At 39.0% G+C, this 20706-nt stretch overlaps 1 protein-coding gene across 1 annotated transcript in view; it reads left to right on the top strand.

Annotated features, from left to right (window-relative positions):
* The window catches only part of DYRK1A (dual specificity tyrosine phosphorylation regulated kinase 1A), a 96902-nt gene that overhangs the window by 33330 nt on the left and 42866 nt on the right, over window positions 1-20706 (top strand). Inside the window, exon 2 of the mRNA XM_081908725.1 lies at window positions 3527-3608. Within this exon, the coding sequence (XP_081764851.1) occupies window positions 3599-3608 (10 nt within the window). The 5' untranslated portion in view covers window positions 3527-3598. The remainder of the gene's footprint in view (window positions 1-3526; window positions 3609-20706) is intronic.

Raw genomic sequence — 20706 nt, 5'->3', positions numbered from 1 at the left:
GCTAGTAAAATAAAACTTGCAATTATAAACACCTTGGCTTTTAATGTCAAAAGAATTAAGCATGCTGTTGTTTGTAGCATGCTACATGGACTTCTTACTAAAAGTAAGTTTGTTAGGAAGGACTGGGAACAGACTGCCCTGAATCCAAAGAAGTATACAACTAGTTCCATGTGCCAGAGGGTTTTTCTTGAACAGCAGCCCCCACTTTCCCCTCCTGTATTCCACACTATGAATGTATTTCAAAATTGAAGGGTTTTTAACACACACACACACACACACACACACACACACACACACACACACACTGTTCACTACATGCCATAGGGTTTGCCATCCAAAGGTTAAAAAAAATAAATACACTGGATATGTTCAGCTCTTCAGCTTCTTCTACTTCTGTTGTTATAATATAGTGATAAGATGCTACATATCCTTTGTTGCTCAGTACCATCATGTTTGTAGGTTTGTAATTTATTTTAAATATTTTATCCAACAGAAAAGGTGTCTTCTGTAGATTGTGTGAAGTGACTTAAAGCATTTTGGTAAGTATCCAGTTAACTTGTCTAATCAGTGGAAAGGTTTACACTTGCACAATGGATCTTCCTTCTCTTATCCCCCTGTGTGCCTCCTAAATCTGTCCTGGGCTTCCCCCTCCCCAGCCCTCTGCAACAGATGTGGGGAGGACACAAGACATGTATGAAGAGAGGAGAGGGGGAAGTTCTGTTGCACAAGTGTAGATTCTTGCACTGATGGAACAAGTTAGTTGGATATCATCCCTTTCTGTGCAAAATAGGTCTAATGAGTAATTAACTGACTATGAGATAAGCTTAATTTGGTTTGTTTATCTAGCATCCACATTTTTCTCAATTAATTTTCCTATTCATAGTGATAACTAATATTTTGGAGTTTACCGGGAGTGCTTTGTAGTGTGTTTAAGCAACTCATACAACTCCAGATACTATTGTGGAGCTGAACAAAATCTGGAGGGCCACAGGTCCCCAAGCCTCATTCTAGTAAAAGTGACAGTTCTAGACAATAAATTATAACTTAAGAGGAAAATCAGATTCAAACCCTAGAGTTTAGTAGTGTATATTAGCATACATGTGTGATAAAATGTTGTTGGCATCTGTCTGTCTTGGGAGACAATGGAGGAATGCACCTTGGGGGGTGAAGTCAAACTGTTGGAAGGTTATGGTGCGTGCTGTGAGTGTAGAGACTGATACAGGAGAGTGATAAAATGTAATTTTCTTAGAAATGCCATAAATAAGAAGGAAGCTTCACTTGCTTAACTAAGCAGTTACCTAAGTTCTTGCTAAATACCTAAGTACTATGATAGTAGTCTATAAGAGTTGTAGCAGATCAATGAGGATTTCATTTTAGTAGGCACTATATATACTTGAATTTATTTATTTTTAAAGTCCCTTGACTGAGATCTCATTGTATGACAAACACTTTCAGGAGAAAGTGAGTATAATATAATAGATATTTGTTAGTCCATTTCTAATGAAGAATTGGCTTCATTGTGTTGTGCTTTTATATTTTTGCCCCATTCTTCTAGTTTGTAAGCTAGTGACTTTATTAAATGAAGTGTGATCAATGTGAGCTTGAATTCATAAGATGGTAGAGTTCAGCCAGGATTTTGGTCTTTCTCATGACTAGGGCTGGGTGATATATTGATGTATCATCCAAAACCTGTTTGAAATCCATATGGTGATAATCAGTATCATAATTTTTGATGTGGCAAGATACTGCGAATCATTGTGTGTGTGTGTGTGTGTGTGTATGCACTATGCAAAAATCACAATGTGGGAAGCCAGCCAGAGCTTCTACATAACTCCATCCTTATTTCAGACACCGTGATATATTGGTATATAATGATATTTAGCTGGTGATATATCATGATGTTGAAAACCAGATATCGCCCAGCCCTACTCATGACAAAGGAATGTGCTAGGTCTACAGTCTGGTAAGCAGACATAGGAAGTAGACAAAGAAGCAGAGTGTGGAAAAATAAGTTACATTGTACAGAGCAACATAAATGACCCTTCTGAAACTATGGATTAAGGTACGTAAGTTGATCCAGGAAATTATATAGATGTTGATAATAGAAAGAATCCTGCATAGAGCGACTATAACGTTGTTACTACTTGGAGATGGGTGAAGTATTTCAATATGACAGCAGCGTCATGTGAAAACCATAATTTCTGAAAGCCACTCTCACTATGTATATTGCGCTTATTGTGGAGAAGAATGCATGTTGCTGGCATTGAAACTCTCTATATGATTTAGACACTTTTCTTGATGTGTGGATTTCAAATGCTCTGACCAGGATTTGGAACCATTGCACACAAAATTGTTTCCAGCTATATCAATGTGCTGGTTATTGGCCACACTGTACTAAGTCAGCTGACTGTAATAGAGAATGGCCATTCTGGAAGGATGGTTAGCCCAGACACAGTCTGGATGAACATTTCTAAAGTAGGGACCATGTTTCAGTTGTAGAGCACATTCTTTGCCTGCCAAAGACACCCACTTCAATTCCTGGCATCTCATATTAAATAGGATCAGAGAGCAGGTGATATTTAGTTTCCTAGGGCTATTCCAGTCTTGTCAGGGAGGCTTAAAACCTGCCCCTGTCCCATCTCCTCTCTCTTTTGAATTTTCTTTGTCATTGCCTAAGAATATGAGGAGGAGTTTGTCATCCTGTTTTGCCTCCTACCCACTGTATACCTGCCATATATAACCCCTATATAGGGATGTAAGGGTGTGATTCCAGGCATTGTCAAAGACTTTTGTTAAAGATCCTGGACAACTATTACCAGTCAGAGTAGCCTTCACTAGTGCTAGGCCAAAACATGTTCCCCAATTTCACATGGCCATTCACTCCTGGAGAATTTGGGAGCTATTTTTGCACCTTTCATAGGTGCAATGCAAGTTTCTCATAACATTTTTAGAGATGCATATACAACTTATTTTACTGTACAATGTGGCCCATTCTGGCAGCATGAAACTCTCATTCTGGCCTTTCAGTTTGGCAACACTTCTTGGGGTGACAGCCTGACGTTGTGTAGTCATGTGGGTGTCCCAGGAAGTGCTGCTAAGCTCTTAAGGTTCTCTTAAAGCTTTTTAAAATCATCATGCACACACTCAGCCATGCAGGGCTTCCAGTGTGGCAGCACTTCCTTAGTTTCCCATATGACTATGCAATGTAGCTGGCATAAGAGCTTCATTCTGCTTTTACTTTACACAATGCTTGAAGAAAAAACAGTAAAATGAGGTAAGCACAGCCCCCTCCTTTGAAAACAGGAATAAATTTCTTTGAACTTTGCTTCCACTCTACCCTTTTTGAAAGCATGTTCTGTGTCCTCCCCTTCTCAAATTGTTAAAAGAAAGCAATTGAAGGTTTTGAACAGCTCTAATCATTACTGGTCTAGATACTCTGACCTGGGATAAGGCAGGTTCCTGTGTTCTTACCCTATTAGATTGTGTCTGAATCCACATAGGTAACTAATGTTTTTTGTGTTCACAGTGTTTGCTGCTGGCCTCTCCCCACGTCCCCACCCCCCACCCCACAGGATGGTATGATATTTGAAAGAAGACGATGCATACAGGTAATTCTTTAAGTTTCAAAGTACCTATAAGTTTCCTGATTTATATTAATCACTGTATACTTTGATTTTATTAAGTCAGACTTGTAAATAGGCACTATCTTGGTAACCTGTGGCAAGTAAGTCACCAAACAAAAAAGCTTGTCGGTTAACATCAGCTGGTTGTACACGAAGCATTATGAGGTGGTAGAATATTTTTATGTATTCAGTTAGCTTTATATTCCACCCACCATGGAAGCCATGACAGGAAACATGTTTCAGTAAACTAGCACGTGAGGTTGAAAAGTTCTAGCTCAACCATTTGCTGTTCTGTTCCATTTACATAAAACATTTTTAATTATGGGATTGATTGATTGATTGATTGTCTGGACTGAAGTGGTATGTTCTGTTATATTGTATCTTTGTGCTACCATTTCATTCTGCTGCATGTTGTGGGCAGGGAAATCAGAAACTCTTGCTTGAGAGGCATAACTTAGATAAAAAAGTATTAAAATAGCAAGTTTGGCATCTTGTAAAAGAATGGAGAAATGGTTTCAAGTTATTCAGAGTTTAATCAGCTTGTGAACCACAATAGTTTTATCCTCAGTAACATGGCTTATAGAATAATGTTGGCAAAGATTATTACTTTTCAGATAGTTTTGTATTGCATTTTTATACTGAAAGTAAAGGGCATTCCCATCAACTGCAACCAGCATGGCCTTTGGTCAGGGATGATGGCAGCTGTAGATCAACTGCATGTGGAAGGCAAAAGGTTACCTACCTCTACTGTTTATGTATAAACTATATATTGTACAAAAAATGGTTTCACCATCACAGTCCCCCCCAAGAGTTCTGAATATTATAAAGCTTTTTTTCCTTTGGCCAAAGTTCTATTTTATAAAACAATTCATAATGAGAAGACAAATGAAGTGTGTTTTTGGGGAATAGTGCAGAACTGGAAAAGTTTGTGGTTCATTGATTATCTTGTGTTTTTGTATATGTAGTTTACAGTGGAGTCTTCTGTCTTTGCTGTCCTGAGATTTACCTTCAACCATCACCTGGAATATTGGATATATATTTTTTAAATTAGCAAGATGGTTTTTCTCACATCTTTTCCACTTACCTCTTCTCCACCTTTTTCTTTTGCTTAAAAGTGTGTTTAAAAAGTGTTCACACTTCTTAAAGCATCAGATGAACAAAAGTGAACTTGAACACACAAGGCAGTGATGGCCAGCAACTTGAATGGTTTTAAAAAAGGATTACAGGCTAACAGTGGCCACCAACCCTGATGGATACCCTTTTCCTTCAGTGTTGGGAGAATTTAGCACAGCAGCTTGCCCTACCCCCTTCCCGCATGACACAGCTAATTTGCTATAGAAGGACTTTGGTTTACAGTCAGATAAATTTTTTGAAAGATGGGTATGCTTTTTCATGTTCTGAATCTTAAAGTTCCAGAATAACGTGTCACATTGTATCTTTTTAGCTCTTTCACAGAATGATTGTAGATATATTCTCTTTATAATGCTTTTTCTTTTGTATTTATCTAAAATAGAGTGGTATGTGCATATGTATACACAGACACACATTTTTTGAGGGGCGGCACAAAGCCTATTGGCATCATCACGGTGGAGCAATCAACAGTTTTTTAAAAAAAAGTATTTACTTTAATTTTTTAAAATGACAAATTCATTGAGCTGTTGGCCACAAAAAAGCTCTTGGGGGCAGATGTGACCTATCAGCCACCTGTTAGGCACACCTGGTCTAACCTCTTGTTGAAACTATATCTGATTCTTGGGGAGATCCTTCTTGCCTTTGGAGCTGTCGGCTAGAACTACTAGTCATAACAGAGGCTTGCTTGCTGGCTATTTTTCAAGGTGGAAGGAAAGACCAGCAATGAAGAATTTGAGTACCTTGCAAACAGGGTGAATGAATTTTAAAGTAATTTTATTATTTATTATTTTAATTTTAAAAGGCTATCATTAAGAGAGAGAGAAATCATGTTTCCCGTTTTGAAATTGGTTTTCAAATAAATGGAATAAAGGCTCTAACTAGATTGATAATTGAAAATATTTTATCACTCAGTCCATCACCCTTTTCCACATGATTTCAGAATTGTATCTAAGTGAGGGCAATCATGAAATTAATGGATTTCTGTTTCGCTTTTTCTGTATACTTGCAAGGGCACTAAGCAAGATCACTCATTTGAAGTCTAGTGCTGTAATCCTATGTGCATTTACTTGGAAACATGAACCATTTAACTCAGTAGTGCATATTTTCAAGTCAGTCATGGATGGAGTTAGGTGTAAGATTGGCCAGAACTTTCAAACTGAACTTTTTTTAAGAACCCAAGTAGAGGGCAGATAATAGAGAATTGCTCAGGTGAATTTGTTGGATAATCCTAATGAGATACAGGACAGAAAGTTTGGGATTTATTGACTGGGTCCAGTAGAAAGCCAGTATGATAACTATAAACACTACATATTTTATTCATATTTTACATATCTCTGCCTTCATATTTTGTGTGTGTATCCATATTTTACATTTATAAATACTCGTCCTCAAAAGCCAGATATTTCCTACCATTTTACCTTTTACATAGAAAAATAGCTTTTGTTTAATACTTTAATTAGCTGATCATACATTAATTAGTGCTTGCAGCCCTACTACTTCCACAGGAGACCTAATTTCCTTGTTCCATTTTTCCACTACATATTTTTGGGCTATAGGCTGTAGGTCTGTTGCTGTGTTTATAATCCTCAGGTAGGTGAAGCATTTTGTAATTTAAAAAAAAAAAGGTATAGAGCTTGCTTTTGCTGTTTAAGATTTGGGACAGTCAGCTCCAAACACTGTGTCCTTGGAGAACTTAGTGTGTCCCAAGAAAGAAATTAATGAAAATAGAGGCTCCTATAAACGAAAACTACTCATCTAAAGATATGGCTGCATGTTCTGTGTTTGCTTCTTTTATGTAAGGAGACTTGCCAAGACCAGAGGTTCATTTACCTAGTGGGTGGACTCTTAGAGAAAGGGTAATCATTACTCCTTTGGAGAGAGCAGGTTAGAGTGAAATATACTTCTGAATTTAATTCAAAAAAATAAGAATGCTTTGGCTGTTAGACACTTCAGAAATATTGTTTTATTCAGAATTTATTTATTTCCAAGTGTTGTTGGTGAGAGAAACTCAGCAGCTGGCAATAGTGGCAGTAGTACTTTAAGTCAAGTATCAAAAGTAATGACTGTACTTGATTGTTTTGGCTTCATACATTTGCTGTCTTTAATGGAGAGGAAACTTCCTACTGTGAGGTGTTTGGGATTTGTGCTCATTGAGAGTTAAGTAAACTAACAGTTTATTAAGTGTAAGTCTTGACTAATGCACAATAAGACATTGGTTACCTAATAAACTTAATATATAAAATCCTAAATCTGAGCATTTATGACTTCAGTTATGACAGATTGTACTGACAGTAAGCTTTATCTTAATATAATTCATTTTGATACTTTATATTAAGGCTTTACTTAAATATAATATGGAATTCAGAAGAATATGAATCTGTCAAAGCTGTAAATACCAGTGTCTCACATCCCATGGCAGGTCTTCAGATTTGTTTGCTTCTGTTTAAAACCAATGCATATTTAATTGAGGGAAAGAGGAAGATAGAGGGATTTATGCATGCATGCCAATGATCTCCTGATTGACAATTCTTGGTTGCACAAGTCCTTCATGCAGAAACAGCTTTACAGGTTATATTTAAATGAAACAAGCAACACAAGAAATTATTATTTTTCTCCCCAGTACATACTTTTTGTTTTATTTTGACTGTTTGAGAAACATATAGTTAGACAATTCCTGATCTAAATTATAAAATGTAAATTTATCTCTAGATTATGATTTAGGCTGTAAACCTGTACCTACTTAACCTTAGAGTAAGGCCTAATGAGTACACATATATAGGATTGCAGCCCTTAGCCACTTAACTTATTGGCAGAACTATCATTTAGGCTTCGTTTTCAGGACTGAATTTTTTCATTGGTTATTGTAAATCAGTGCACTCCCATAGAATATAGGGCCATGCTTGCAGCAATAAGAAAATAGGCTACTGTTAAAGCATCATGCTTTATCCTTTATTTGGTAAAAGCTCAAATTCAAAATACCTAGCTGAAAATGTAGAAGAAAAATACTGTCTCTTTCCACATGCTGATAATAAATATTGCAAATAATAATTGTAATATCTATACATATTAGATAATAAAACAAAGCCTTGTTGTGTGAGACAAGTCTCTAGCTAGCCAAGTTTCCTGTTTCTACAGAAGGCTAGTTGCAGACCTTTAGAGATGGTTGAAATATTTTGGCATCTATATAATGCCAGCAGAAAATTCCTCTTCATCATAAATCCACTCAGCTCATGAATCTAGGTGGAGAATCCTTTACCCTCTGACAACACATTGCAAGTCACCACACATCCATTGAATTGCACACTGTTCATCCGTGCTTATTTCCCAGCACCAACCAGTGAAATCAAACTGCTGATATATTGTTATACAAATCTATGGTGCAACCACATTCAGAATACTGTGTATAGTTTTGGTCGTCTCATCTCAAAAATGGTTTGGTAGATAGAGGAGGAAAAGGTTGTAGAAAAGGACAACCAGAATGATCAAGGGGATGGGAAAAGATAACAGTATTTGGGACTTTTTAGTTTAGAGAAAAGAACCCGTGGATATCCAATGAAGCTGAATGTTGGAAGATTCACAACAGATAAAAGAAATCACTTCTTCATGTAGTGCATAGCTAAACTATGGTACCCGCTCCCACGGGAGTCAGTGATGGCCACCAACCTAGATGGCTTTAAAAGAGGATTATAGATTATTAATGGCTATTAGCTGTACTCTGCTTCCATAGTTGGAGACAGCAGTGCTTCTGAATACAGTTGTTGGAAACCACAGGAAGAGAGAGTGCTCTTGTGCTCGAATCCTATTTGCAGGTTTCCCTCAGGCATCTGTCTGGCCACTGTGAAACCAGGATGTTGGAGGAGATGGACCATTGGCCTGATCCAGCAGGGTCGCCTTATGTTCTTACAGGGATATCCCAAAGACCATAAATTTGGTTGCAAAGACCAACCAAAATGCAGGAACCACTGCACATCATGGTATTCCGTGTAGCAAGCACGTACCATATAGCTTGGACATTTCATATCTGAACTACTAACAATCTGATGCCTCTAATTAGCCAGCTCTATACAGTGGTACCTCGCGTTACATGTGCTTCAGGTTACATAAACTTCAGGTTACAGACTCCGCTAACCCAGAAATAGTGCTTCAGGTTAAGAACTTTGCTTCAGGATGAGAACAGAAATCGGGCTCCGGCGGTGTGGCAGCAGCAGGAGGCCCCATTAGCTAAAGTGGTGCTTCAGGTTAAGAACAGTTTCAGGTTAAGTACGGACCTCCGGAACGAATTAAGTACTTAACCCGAGGTACCACTGTATTCCATAGAGGCTAGCCTAGTAGAAGTAAGGGTTTTAAAAACAGTGCTTGCTTTCTAGCGTTGCTTGCCATCCCACTTACTTATTTTGTTCAGAAAACTAGTTAAACCTATATTGTTTTTTAGGGTTTGGATGGATAAATATTTCTCCTTATTGTCTAATTGTATTTGCTTTCTACTGTGTTTAACAAGTTATAGTAATTATGATAAAAAACTGTGGGTTGAAAGCTATGTTAACTGAATTGTGTAATAGATTGTTTTTTATACTTCAAGCTTCCCCCCCCCATTTTCCCCCCCTTGTAAAACATTTGAGGGCCATGTATATATAAAAGCAGTCTCAAAATGTAATAAATAAAATAGCTCTAGGTGCCCAAGGTGGATTATGAGCTTCAAAATATTTTTATTTAAATACTGAAAGTAAATGTCTAGGTCCTATGTATAAGTATGCTTTACTGAAAGTGAAAAAGCTATTGGAAAACAAGTAATAAAAACTATGCTAGCTCTTGTGGAAGGTGTAGGTGGGACTGAGGTGATACTTGTTTCCATTAGGGTACTTCCAGGAGTGAAGTTTTTTTCTGAGATGCATGTGGCTAACAAAGAAATCAAAGTATATGAGTATTTAAAAATTGCCTTTCATTCAATGTGCGTGACAATATTTTGATTATAGCTGGAGATGACAAACTGTGGAATGATAGATGTCTGGAATGTTGAGATTGGAAATTTCTGAGCAGCTGTGTGACTTTTTAAAGTTATTTCTATTTTAAAACTCAGACAGCATAATAATAGTTCGTTATTTTGAAATTGTTGACCAAAGTATTATTGCCAACATGAGAAAGAGAAGCTATAGCAGCCATTATTTCTGACAGTATATTAAAATGTGCTGGGCATTCTACAGTACCAAGACATGTTTTACTTGCTAAAATGCCTTTCATTGAAGTGCCTGTTCCATGAAAACCAACCAAGCTACTTCACTTGCCCACATTCAGATGTAATACCAAACCATGCTTTGTTAGCTCAATAGTCTCCAACCGTTTCAGATCCAGGGCCCAATTTTTATCCAAACAACCAGTTGGGTACCAATTTCTTAATTTTTCACTATATATTTGCAGTGATGGTAGTGCTGCTTGGTCTTGAAACAGGCTGGGACCTGAAAAAGAGTTCTGATCCAAAAGTTGAATACCTAATGGTTTAGCTCAACACTGGATTGTTCACATCTGAACCCAACCAGGCTAACTAACTACTGATTGCAGGTCTGCTAGTGTTTCTGTAGGCACATATGCATGCACATGTGCTCACAGAAAAGCTAGTATGTAGTGGGAGGGAGCCAGTCGGGTTGGGCTTTAGGGCCCTACCAAGTGATTGAAGGCAGGCACAATGTCTTAGGAAGCAGGTGACTCCCAGGATGCACCATGTCACTTCAGTCTGTCATGTTCTTGCTTTGACATAGGCAGGTCTGTCTTTCCTGCTTGATTTGCTGTTTTCTCTCAAGCTTTTCCTCTATTAAGGCTTGTTTTTCCATCCGCCCCCCTCTAATCTGTCTGTGTATGTGAGTGGGGTCTGGTATGGCCTCCTTCCGCACCTCCCATGTGGGTGTATGGTTGGTCTTGTCTCTCCTTTGTTACTCTGGCTGTCATTTGGGTTGTTCTCCCACTCTTTCTTTTCTCTTTCTACTTCCTACAACTGCCCAAACAAGCAGGCCATCGTCTCTTGCCAGTTGGTAAGGCTATGTGGATCCAGGGTGTGGTCAATGTGTCTTTACAGAAGTGAGGGATCCCAACTGCCTTGAAAGAGATGTTCCGCTTTACATGCTTGGCATTTTAATTTAAAAAAATAAATAAATAAAAGGACTGAAAGGGGACAGGCATCCAAGAAAAAAGTCATTGGCAATCCCAATGTGTTTTGACTTTATGCGATTTTGACTTTAGGTGCAATCCCTGGAACGTAACCCCTGCATAAGTTGCAGACTTACTGTACCACTTTTGCGGGGTAAGGTGGTAAAGAGGGTTGTAGTGCAACAACTGCAAATACTCTTGGGTGAAACAGATTATTTTGACCCATTCCAGTTTGAATTCAGGCCTACATATGAAACTGAATTTTCCTTGGTCACTCTGACCTTTATTGGGAGAAGGATGACAGAAGTGTGACTATTATTCTTACTTTATCTCTTGATGGCTTTTGATACCCTTGACCATGACATCCTCCTGAGCTGACTTAGTTTTCCAACCACCCTAAGATAATCTCACTATTTCCAGGAACTGTTTTGGTAATGCAATTGAGTGATTGTATTTTGGTCCCCTGGCTGTTGTGCTGAGGAGTGCCGCAGGATAGCATTTTGTTTCCAGTGCTATTTAACATCTGTATGACAGCCATGGGAGTGGTCTTTAGCAGTTTTGGGTCATAGTGTCATTAGCATATTTCTTTGTAATACTGTATCTGAATTAGTAGAGGCCATGCACATGCTGGCCAACCAGTGCCTGGATTTGGTAGTGGACTGGATGAGGGCCTACAACCAGAGTCTGAATCTGGGCAAAAGATGGCAGCCCTTGTGAATGGGTGGTTTACAAGTCTGGATATTTGGTCAATTGCCTGTTTTGAATGGGGTTGTACTCTTCCTGAAAGAGCAGGTTCATAATCTGGGGGTGCTCTTGAATCCATCTGTTGTTAGAGGCCCAGGTGCCCTCTGTGGCTATGAGTGAATTTTACCAACTTTGGCTGGTAAGAGAGTTATCTATGGCCGTTTCAAGACCTGGAGAGCCTGTCCACTGTATTCTATGCTCTGATTGGTTTATTGCAATATACTCTTATGTGGGGCTGCTGTTGAGGTTGGCCCAGAAACTGCACGCAGTGTGAAATGTGATGTCTTGACTACACTGGTCAGGTTATCTTTGACATATTATGCTGCCTGTTGAAAGGATTGCACTGGCTGCCAGTTAGCTACCAAGCTAATTTCAAGGTGTTAGTACTTGGGTAAAAGCCCAGTACAGCTTGGGACAATATAACCAAAAGATCATCTCACCCCTTACATACCCAATTGTTCACTGCATTCTGCCTGAGAGGATACCATTTTATAGGAATTGGGACTTAAGTGGCACTTGCCCTTTGGAATTGCCTCATGAAGAGTTGGACACGACTAAACAACAACAACAACACATATTAGACATTTCTGTTGCCTTCTTGGTGCCTATGAAATAACTTCCACGCTCAGTAAGTCTTTTATGTGGATATCTTTATTCTAGTCTGCATCTGTATTGGAGCTTTTTAAATTGCTTTTATGTATAGAATTGTATTTAATTGTTTTACAGTGGTACCTCAGGTTACATACACTTCAGGTTACATATGCTTCAGGTTAAAGACTCAGCTAACCCAGAAATAGTGCTTCAGGTTAAGAACTTTGCTTCAGGATGAGAACAGAAATCGGATTCCGGCGGTGCGGCAGCAGGAGGAGGCCCCATTAGCTAAAGTGCTGCTTCAGGTTAAGAACAGTTTCAGGTTAAGTACGCACCTCCGGAAGGAATTAAGTACTTAACATGAGGTACCACTGTATATATGGATTTGTTTGTATTTACAATTTTCTTGTTCTATGGTTGTAAACGTTTTATAATTGTGTCTTTCATTTTTATAACCTATCCTGGGACCTTATGGTAAAGGACAGTCAAGAAATATAATAAACAGAGAAACATACAGACTAGAAAGAGCTAATAATGCATAATACGTTTGGCCCATACATCTGCTACCTGGCTCATATACCTAGTTACTATTATAGAGCTAGAGAGGGGAGACTACAGTGGTACCTTGTGTTAAGAAATTAATTCATTCTGTAGGTCCGTTCTTAACCTGAAACTGTTCTTAACCTGAGGTACCACTTTGCTAATGGGGCCTCCCGCTGCCGCCATGCCACTGCAGTGTGATTTCTGTTCTCATCCTGAAGAAAGGTTCTTAACCCAAGGTACTGTTTCTGGGTTAGCTGAGTCTGTAACCTGAAGCATCTGTAACCCAAGGTACTACTGTAGAGGCAGAGGGTCATCCAGAGGGGCAGAGAAAAGAACCGGAAGGTAATCCAGCAGGTTCTTCTTACGTTCTTAGGAAATGCAGTTGCACAGTTTTTTGTAAAAGTGTCCACCAGCCATACTCTATTCCTGTTATACTCTGTCTTTGTTAACAATCCACCCACCCACATGCATATCTTAAGGACACAAGTTATTCCTAACGCCCTTTTTTTTGCAACTTATGAGTTACATTTAGTACAGAACTGAAAAGTAACAGGGTCCTTATTGCAAGATTGACCTCAGTGATAAATACATTTGTTTTCTGGGCAAGGAGTTTTGGAGAAAAGGGTTCACAAAGGGAGCTATCAGGCCTTTGTGAGGAGTATTTAGTATTTAGTAGTGGGAGAAACCCTTAGGATGGCATGTTGCTTAGGGGCATGCCAATAGTGGTTGATAATCTCTTGGAAAGAGAGTGTTGTTTTTCCCACCCCATTTCTGTGGCTAGTTAAGGCAAAATGGGAAGCTATATTTAGTTGGAGATCTCTAGGTTTAATTGAGGTGCACCAACTTACTGAAGTAGATATTTGAAGAAGACTCTTTGCTCATGGTCAGATACTTGAGGAGCATCTTCCATTTATATCTGAGGTGTTAAAACTTATGTTCTTTGTGTAGCACAAATTGCCTTTTTATAAAACTACAGACAAACCACAGTTACATATACTTTTGATTTTAATTTTTATTGGCTTTAAGACAGATCTTGCATTCCATTTGCTTACTTCTACAAAATCTGTTATGCTTGTCCAAATGTAAAATATTATGGAATCATCCAGCTATCCCTTAATTTCCTTTACATGTGTAAATCCCAGCTGTGCCCCAAGCACACACAAGCCCCTTTCTGAGGCTGAAGCCAGACGGATTCCTTCACCACTATATCCTGAGGACTAGAATAACATGTGCATATTCATATAATATGTGACTGATAAATAATGTTTAGAGTAAGTATACTTAGACAGAAGGTAATATGAGGGTTTACACAAAATCATAACTAAAAGCCGTTTAAAAGCCACAAAATTAGCAGAAAAGATGCTTGGCATATATTTATAAGTGAATATGCTTAGGTTATAGTGTAAAAATAAAGAATTGATGAACACAGGTTTTTAGCATAACAGTCTGGCAATTGTATAGGTATTGGGAGGAACAGGGAATGCATGATGCACTGGGTTCTTGTCTGGGAAAAAGCATCATCAGGGCAAGAAGTTGTCACCAGAGGAAGACAAAATATAGGGAGCCAGTTATAAAAGGCTCTCCTGAATTTGAATTGAGAAAGTGAAAGTGATGAAAAGAGCAGCTGGTATGAGATAGAAAAAGAAAGGAAATGTGTGAGTATATCAGGGCCCAGATGATCTAGATTGCAACACTTGAGGCAAAGTTGGGGGTCTCCTGTGCAGGCAAGCTAAGAGATCAGTACATGCAAGAATCAGTATCTTTGTATACTTACTCTATTGGTGGGTGGACTCCTATGGACTTAATAAGTGCATATCTTTAAACAGAGTAGTAGGATGTCTGCTGAAAGTTTCTAATTCAAGATCTCACTACAAAATCCTACACTAATCGGTCTAACACTGTGAGAAAAGAAGGGTGAAAGATAGGGAATGACAGCCAAGCACCTTCTGCCAACTCAGCACAGGATAGTCATTACCTTATTGGCCTGAATATAAGCTGCACCCGCAAATAAGTCACACTTTTAAAATTAATGGGGGGGGGGGAGAGAAAAAGACAATACTTGAATATAAGTTGCTCCCTTAAAATTCCGCACTCGCTCATACCTGTAAATGGCAAATGTAGAAGAAAATCCTACAGGTACTAGAGAGGACCTGCAAGTGAAAGTGATGAATGACATTAGAATTAATTGCACAACAGTCTCAAGCTCTCAAATCGGCAATAAAACATTTTTTGTTCCATTTTACTGTATGTCTGTTTCAGCAGAGATATCGTAAAAGCCAATTTGTGTAAGGTCGCACATTTAAGCCACACTTTAACATGGTCGGAATTTGGAAAAAAAGTGCAGCTTATATTCAGGCCAATACGGTATTTAATACTGAAAGCAGTTGGCAATTAGAGATTAAACAGACACGTACAGTGGTACCTTGGGTTAAGAACTTAATTCGTTCTGGAGGTCCATGCTTAACCTGAAACTGGTCTTAACCTGAGGTACCTTGGCTATGAGAACAGCATCCTGTTCTCACAGTGGCCAGCCAAATGCCCATGGGAAGACTGCAAACTGGACAGGAGCACAACATACCGGCAACTGGTATTCAGAGGCATATGGCTCTGACAGTGGAGGCAGAAAATATTTTTTGTGGCTAGTAGCCGTTGATAGCCTTGCCCTCCATAAATTTGTCCAGTCCTCTTTTAAAGTCATCCAAGTTTTGGCCATCATTGCTTCCTGTGGAAGCAAGTTCCATAGTTTAACTATGTGTTGCATGAAGAAGTACTTTCTTTTACTTGTTCTGAATACTGTAGCCGAGATAGAGGCAATACTTAATGAGCGATGAATGAGATCAAATGTATCTATACATAGGTAGACTTCATTTTGTTTGTAGATGAGAACTGCAAAAGAGGCTTTATGGAAAAGGTGCATTTTAGGAGGGACTTGAAGGAAGAGGGAGGTGGTAGTATGTTGTTCTGAGAGGGAATTCAAATCATTTAAAGTTTAAGCAGGCAGCAAGAGAGAACAAGCAAAGCTTTATAGAAGAGCTAGAGACCTTTGGATGGTTGACAGTCTGGAAGAGTGAAGGTTTTGAGCAGATTTATATCAAAAACCAAAAGCAGAAAGATAGAACTGGACAAGTAGATTGAGTTCTTAAAAGATCAGGACAAGGAGTTTGCATTGGATGTGGAAGACAGAGAGCCACTAAAACAATCTGAGGCTGCATAAGCTTTGAGAAGATGGGTGTGACAATGGAAGCTCAGAAAGGAAAATGCAAGTGGTAACAAGAATAGAGCATGAATCGGAGCATAAATGGTATTATAAGACAATGCTCTATAGGGAGAAGCAGCAGGATTTGGTGACAGATTCAATATAGAAAGCAAAGCAGTGGGGAAAATTGATGATAAAAGCCAAGGCTATTTGCCTGCCAATGCTGTGATATCAATGGATACTGAGCAGAAGGCATGGGATGCATTTGAGAATGCCAGTTTATGTGGGTCTTATTTGGACTTTGTTCACTGGTCTAGCTTTGGCCCCTATTGTGGCTGAGTCATGCCAGATGCCCGTCACATCAAACTTCTCATAGCTTAATGATACCTAGGAATTTGAAATTTCTTTCCAACTATGTGCTGTTAATTGTTCCTGATTATTTCCTTGTAGCTTGTCAACTTCCTTTCACATCTTTTTGTCTGTTGCAACTGATGCCATTGGTGCACAATTGAGGAGGGTGCTACATCAATATGTTATGAAGTTGTTGCATGGTGCCACAATATTGTATGGAGTATGTGACGTGTGAAAATAGTGAAGTCTGTGTGTACTGTGCACTAAATTTCTGGCTCTCTTTAAGTTTTTAACTTTAATTTTAACTACTTAGGAGTTGTGAGAAGGCATTGCTGTCATAAAAAAAAATAATTACTAAGAAATGTCTAAATGCTTTCCATTTATTTGATCTATAGTCTTTTTTCTGGATCAGGCTTATTTTGTAGAATAACATCTGCTTAGCCACTTTGGTCAAGACAATGGCAATATGAGTAAATAAATTACTTATTCATAAAATTTTAAACTTGACTTACAGGTACACTGCCCTCACAAGGCAGTTTGTGAGAGTTTAAATCCCATCATAAAATGAAATATTCCATCAACTTAATAATTTGTAAGTAACAACAATACAATTTAAAAGCACATCACATTATAATTAACAAAACACAGACTGGAACTGTGCGAATAGATCGATCTGGCCCTTGATCGATAGAGCCGCGACGTCAGACAGCTTTACGATCCCAATCAATCACTTACAGCGGTCCGGCACGCTTCCTCCCAAGCTGCGCAATAACTCCTGCTGTCTCTTCTCAGTCACGGCTTTTAGCAGAGTAGAACACAGCGTGTAAAGCAGTCTTGCTCCTTGTAAGCACACATAGACAGATTTGTCTATTTACAGCTCTTTATTACAACATTTCAGCATCAAAGTCCGTCACTGCTGGCAGCCATTGCTGCAAACATGTCTCCCTCTCAGATACACAGAGGGAACATCCTTCTCCCCTCAGAGTCACAGGGGAACCTAAACAAAAAAGGGAATAGTTCCGCCCAGCTTCTAAAGCTTCTGTCTCCGCCCAGCTGTAAGCTGACGTCAGCAGGTGAGACACACCAGGGAATTTAACCAGTTAAGTTCTGAACTATAACTTCAAATATCATTTGAAGTTCTCTTGAAGACCAACAATGACATACATATTTCCCTAGGAAGGCAGTTCCTATGGAGCAGGATCACCCCTGAAAAGGTCTTATGTCCCCATGTCCCCATTGTTTACCAACCCGGTAACACAGATGAATAAAGAATGTAAAAAATATTGCTCAAGTGTTCTCCTAAAACTTAATGTTGTAGTGTATTGGGAGCTTTACCTGGGTAGAAGGTATGATTAAATGTGGGGTGGCAAAGGAAGGGGTTTACCAAAATATGTCACAGCTGTACCTGGTTCTGAGTGATGCATTCCAGATTTTAGAGACAGTACTAGGCCTCTGTTTTATTTATATATAAATACTTTAAGGCTACTTTTTAGGTAATACCCATCCAAAGTGGCTTATAAACATAAAACAATAAGAGAAGAGGCAAACAATAATACATTAGCTTAAAAACAGTGACTCAGTAAAGCTCGTCATGAAAATATTAAGAGCCATAAAAAAAAACTCAACCAAGCCAAACCACAGCCTGTAAGACATCACACACAGGAGACCAATAGAAAAAGAAAGGTCTTCAGTGCTTTCCAGAAACTGAGCAGTGTCAAAATTGCCATCAGCCTGATGGAAAGGAATTCCAAATTTGTAGGGCCACTATAGAGGAGGACCTCTTCCTTGTGGTCACCTACTTTGCCAACATAGGGTTAAACACGCCAAGGGAGGCTCTGAAGCAGATCTTAACCTGTGGGCAGGAAGGTGCAGACTGTCCAATATAATGTTTTGACCTGGAAATGCTGTGCAGCCGATATATAAAAAATGTTACAGATGCTGATTGTCCAGCCACATACTGGACTAGCTGAAATTTCTTTAAAGGCAACCCCATGTAGAGCTCATTGCAACAGTCTGTTCTTGACATGACCAGAGCATAGATCACTGAGTCAAGATCAACCCTCTCCAGATAGGGTCCCAATTGGCATAATAGCCCAAACTGATAAGATAAGATAAGACAAGACAAGACAAGATGATACAAGACAAGACGATACAAGACGATACAAGACGATACAAGACGATACAAGACGATACAAGACGATACAAGACGATACAAGACGATACAATACAATACAATACAATACAATACAATACAATACAATACAATACAATACAATACAATACAATACAATACCTTGCTACTGATGTCTTCACTGGATCCAGGGGCATTCCTAACTGCATATTTAAGACTTTTGGGGGAAGTACCAGCCCAGCTTGTAAACTGCCTTCTGGAGCTGAGGCTATGCACAGCACCTCTGTATTGCTCAGATTCTGCTTCAACTAGTTTGTTCACATCCACTCTAAAACTGATTTCAGGCACTAGTTCAGGATTTCAACAGCCTCCCTGGAACCTGAAAAGGAAGATGAAGGTAAAGCTGAGTCTTAACATACTGATGAGCTTCAGCTTACTTATCCCAGTGGTTTCATGTAGATGTTGAGAAGCATGAAGGACAAATTAGAGACCTGAGGGACTCTGTAAGCCATAGGCTCTGAGGCAGAGCAAAATGCCCATAGTGTCACCTTCCAAGTTTTATCATCCTGGAAGAAATGGAACTGTTGTATAACAATGTCTCCTAAGCCTGATTCCAACAGGTGACCCAGAAGATTACCATGGTTGATCAGAAGCCATAAATGCCTTCTGTAGTTGTTAAGTGAATTCAAGGTAGCATAGATTCATGAGACCTATTCCCATTGCCCATCACTGCTCATGCACTGGAGCGTTCAAGGCCTCTGAAGTTTCAGTTTGTATATAGTCAGTGCACACTGCTGCCTAGAAGCCTCTTCAAGGCCTAGTGAAGCCCAGCTAATCAAAGAGCCTAAGGACATTGGTATGCCATTCAGTTACAGTGGAATTTATATTGCGTCAGGAAATTCCATGGAAGCTGTCCTGAATTTGAAAATAATGGATTTGTCAGCATGATTGCTACATGGGGTTTCATCCAGTCACAGGCATATTTCATATTCTATTACCTGGAGTGATTTAAAAAAATCATGTATACATGATGACTATTAATCATAAGTGAAATCCAGGAGAGGTGCGATTAAGTGCTCATATTTCAGACAATTAATGGATATCCATAACTTAACAATCTTTAGCCACATTATGATACTTATAGTCAATATTTTTAAGGACTGGCAATGTCTAACATGCTCATGAAGGAACTGAGAACGTGAATCACTGTTTCAGATTTATTAAGGATGGAGTACATGAATGAGATTTTTTATTTGTGGTGGTGAAAAACATGGTAGCTCTAAAAAGAGCTTTTGAGATTTTAAAAAAAACCTTAAAATCTTCTGTATGTCAGATCTCTTCTAACTTGGAGCATAAAAGCTTTGTGGAGTAATAGAGTATCCCCCCTCCCCACAAAAATATTAATGTCCAGTAAATTGGGACAGGTCCAATTTCTTCCAGCACAGTTTGGATTAAAGTAGGGACACATAATTATGTTGAAGATAATTACCACCTATCTTATAGTCTTGGATGAAGCTGATTATCTGGATCTGTTTCAATATGTTTTAGGCCTGGCTCCTTTGGAACTGCAAACCTACAATTTCTCCTGAATCTTTCACTCTTGGGCATCATCAATATGCAATATGCACTCAACACTATGGGTTGAGCATAAAGATATCACCCTGCACAATTGAGCAATCTCCCCCTCTCTTTTCCTATGCCCCCATCTGTTCTGGGTTTCCCTTCAACCCTCAGGAGGAGATTGGGGATGGTACAGGTTGCTTGTCAGAGGAGGAGAAAGGGAAAGCCCATTGTGCTAGTGCTATTCCTTGTGATAATGCAGTTACTTAGTTGAATACTTCCCCATTTCTCTTTTTGCATTGGATTCAGGAGTGGTGTTGAAAGTAGATTCTTCCACTTTACAAAGGTGGTACTCTAGTCTTACTGAAGTATAGATTTTACAGTAAGTGAATTTCTACTCTTTGTGGACTAACAAGTTACTATGAAGCCTAGATATATTCATTTAAAATTCCCAAAGCCAGGCACACAAGTGAGAAGAAAGCTTACAGGACCATTTCTTTGATCTTAGTACAATCTTGTACAAGGAGTTTTGTGTTGTTTTGTAACCTGTATTCACTGTTGGCATCCTTCAGGGGTCGAGATGCCAGCTGGCTACCCCCCAGCTGGATCATGCCCTTCCAGCTGTGACGATCCCCCGATCTCTGGTGCGACGTAAATCAGCAACTTCAAAGCCTGAGCATACTATATTAGCAGAGCAT

This window comes from Podarcis melisellensis (genome assembly GCF_964234715.1).
Source record: "Podarcis melisellensis genome assembly, chromosome: 4".
NCBI lineage: Eukaryota > Metazoa > Chordata > Lepidosauria > Squamata > Lacertidae > Podarcis > Podarcis melisellensis.
The sequence above is the reverse complement of the archived record's forward strand: the minus strand, read 5'-3'. Positions and strand labels throughout refer to the sequence as shown.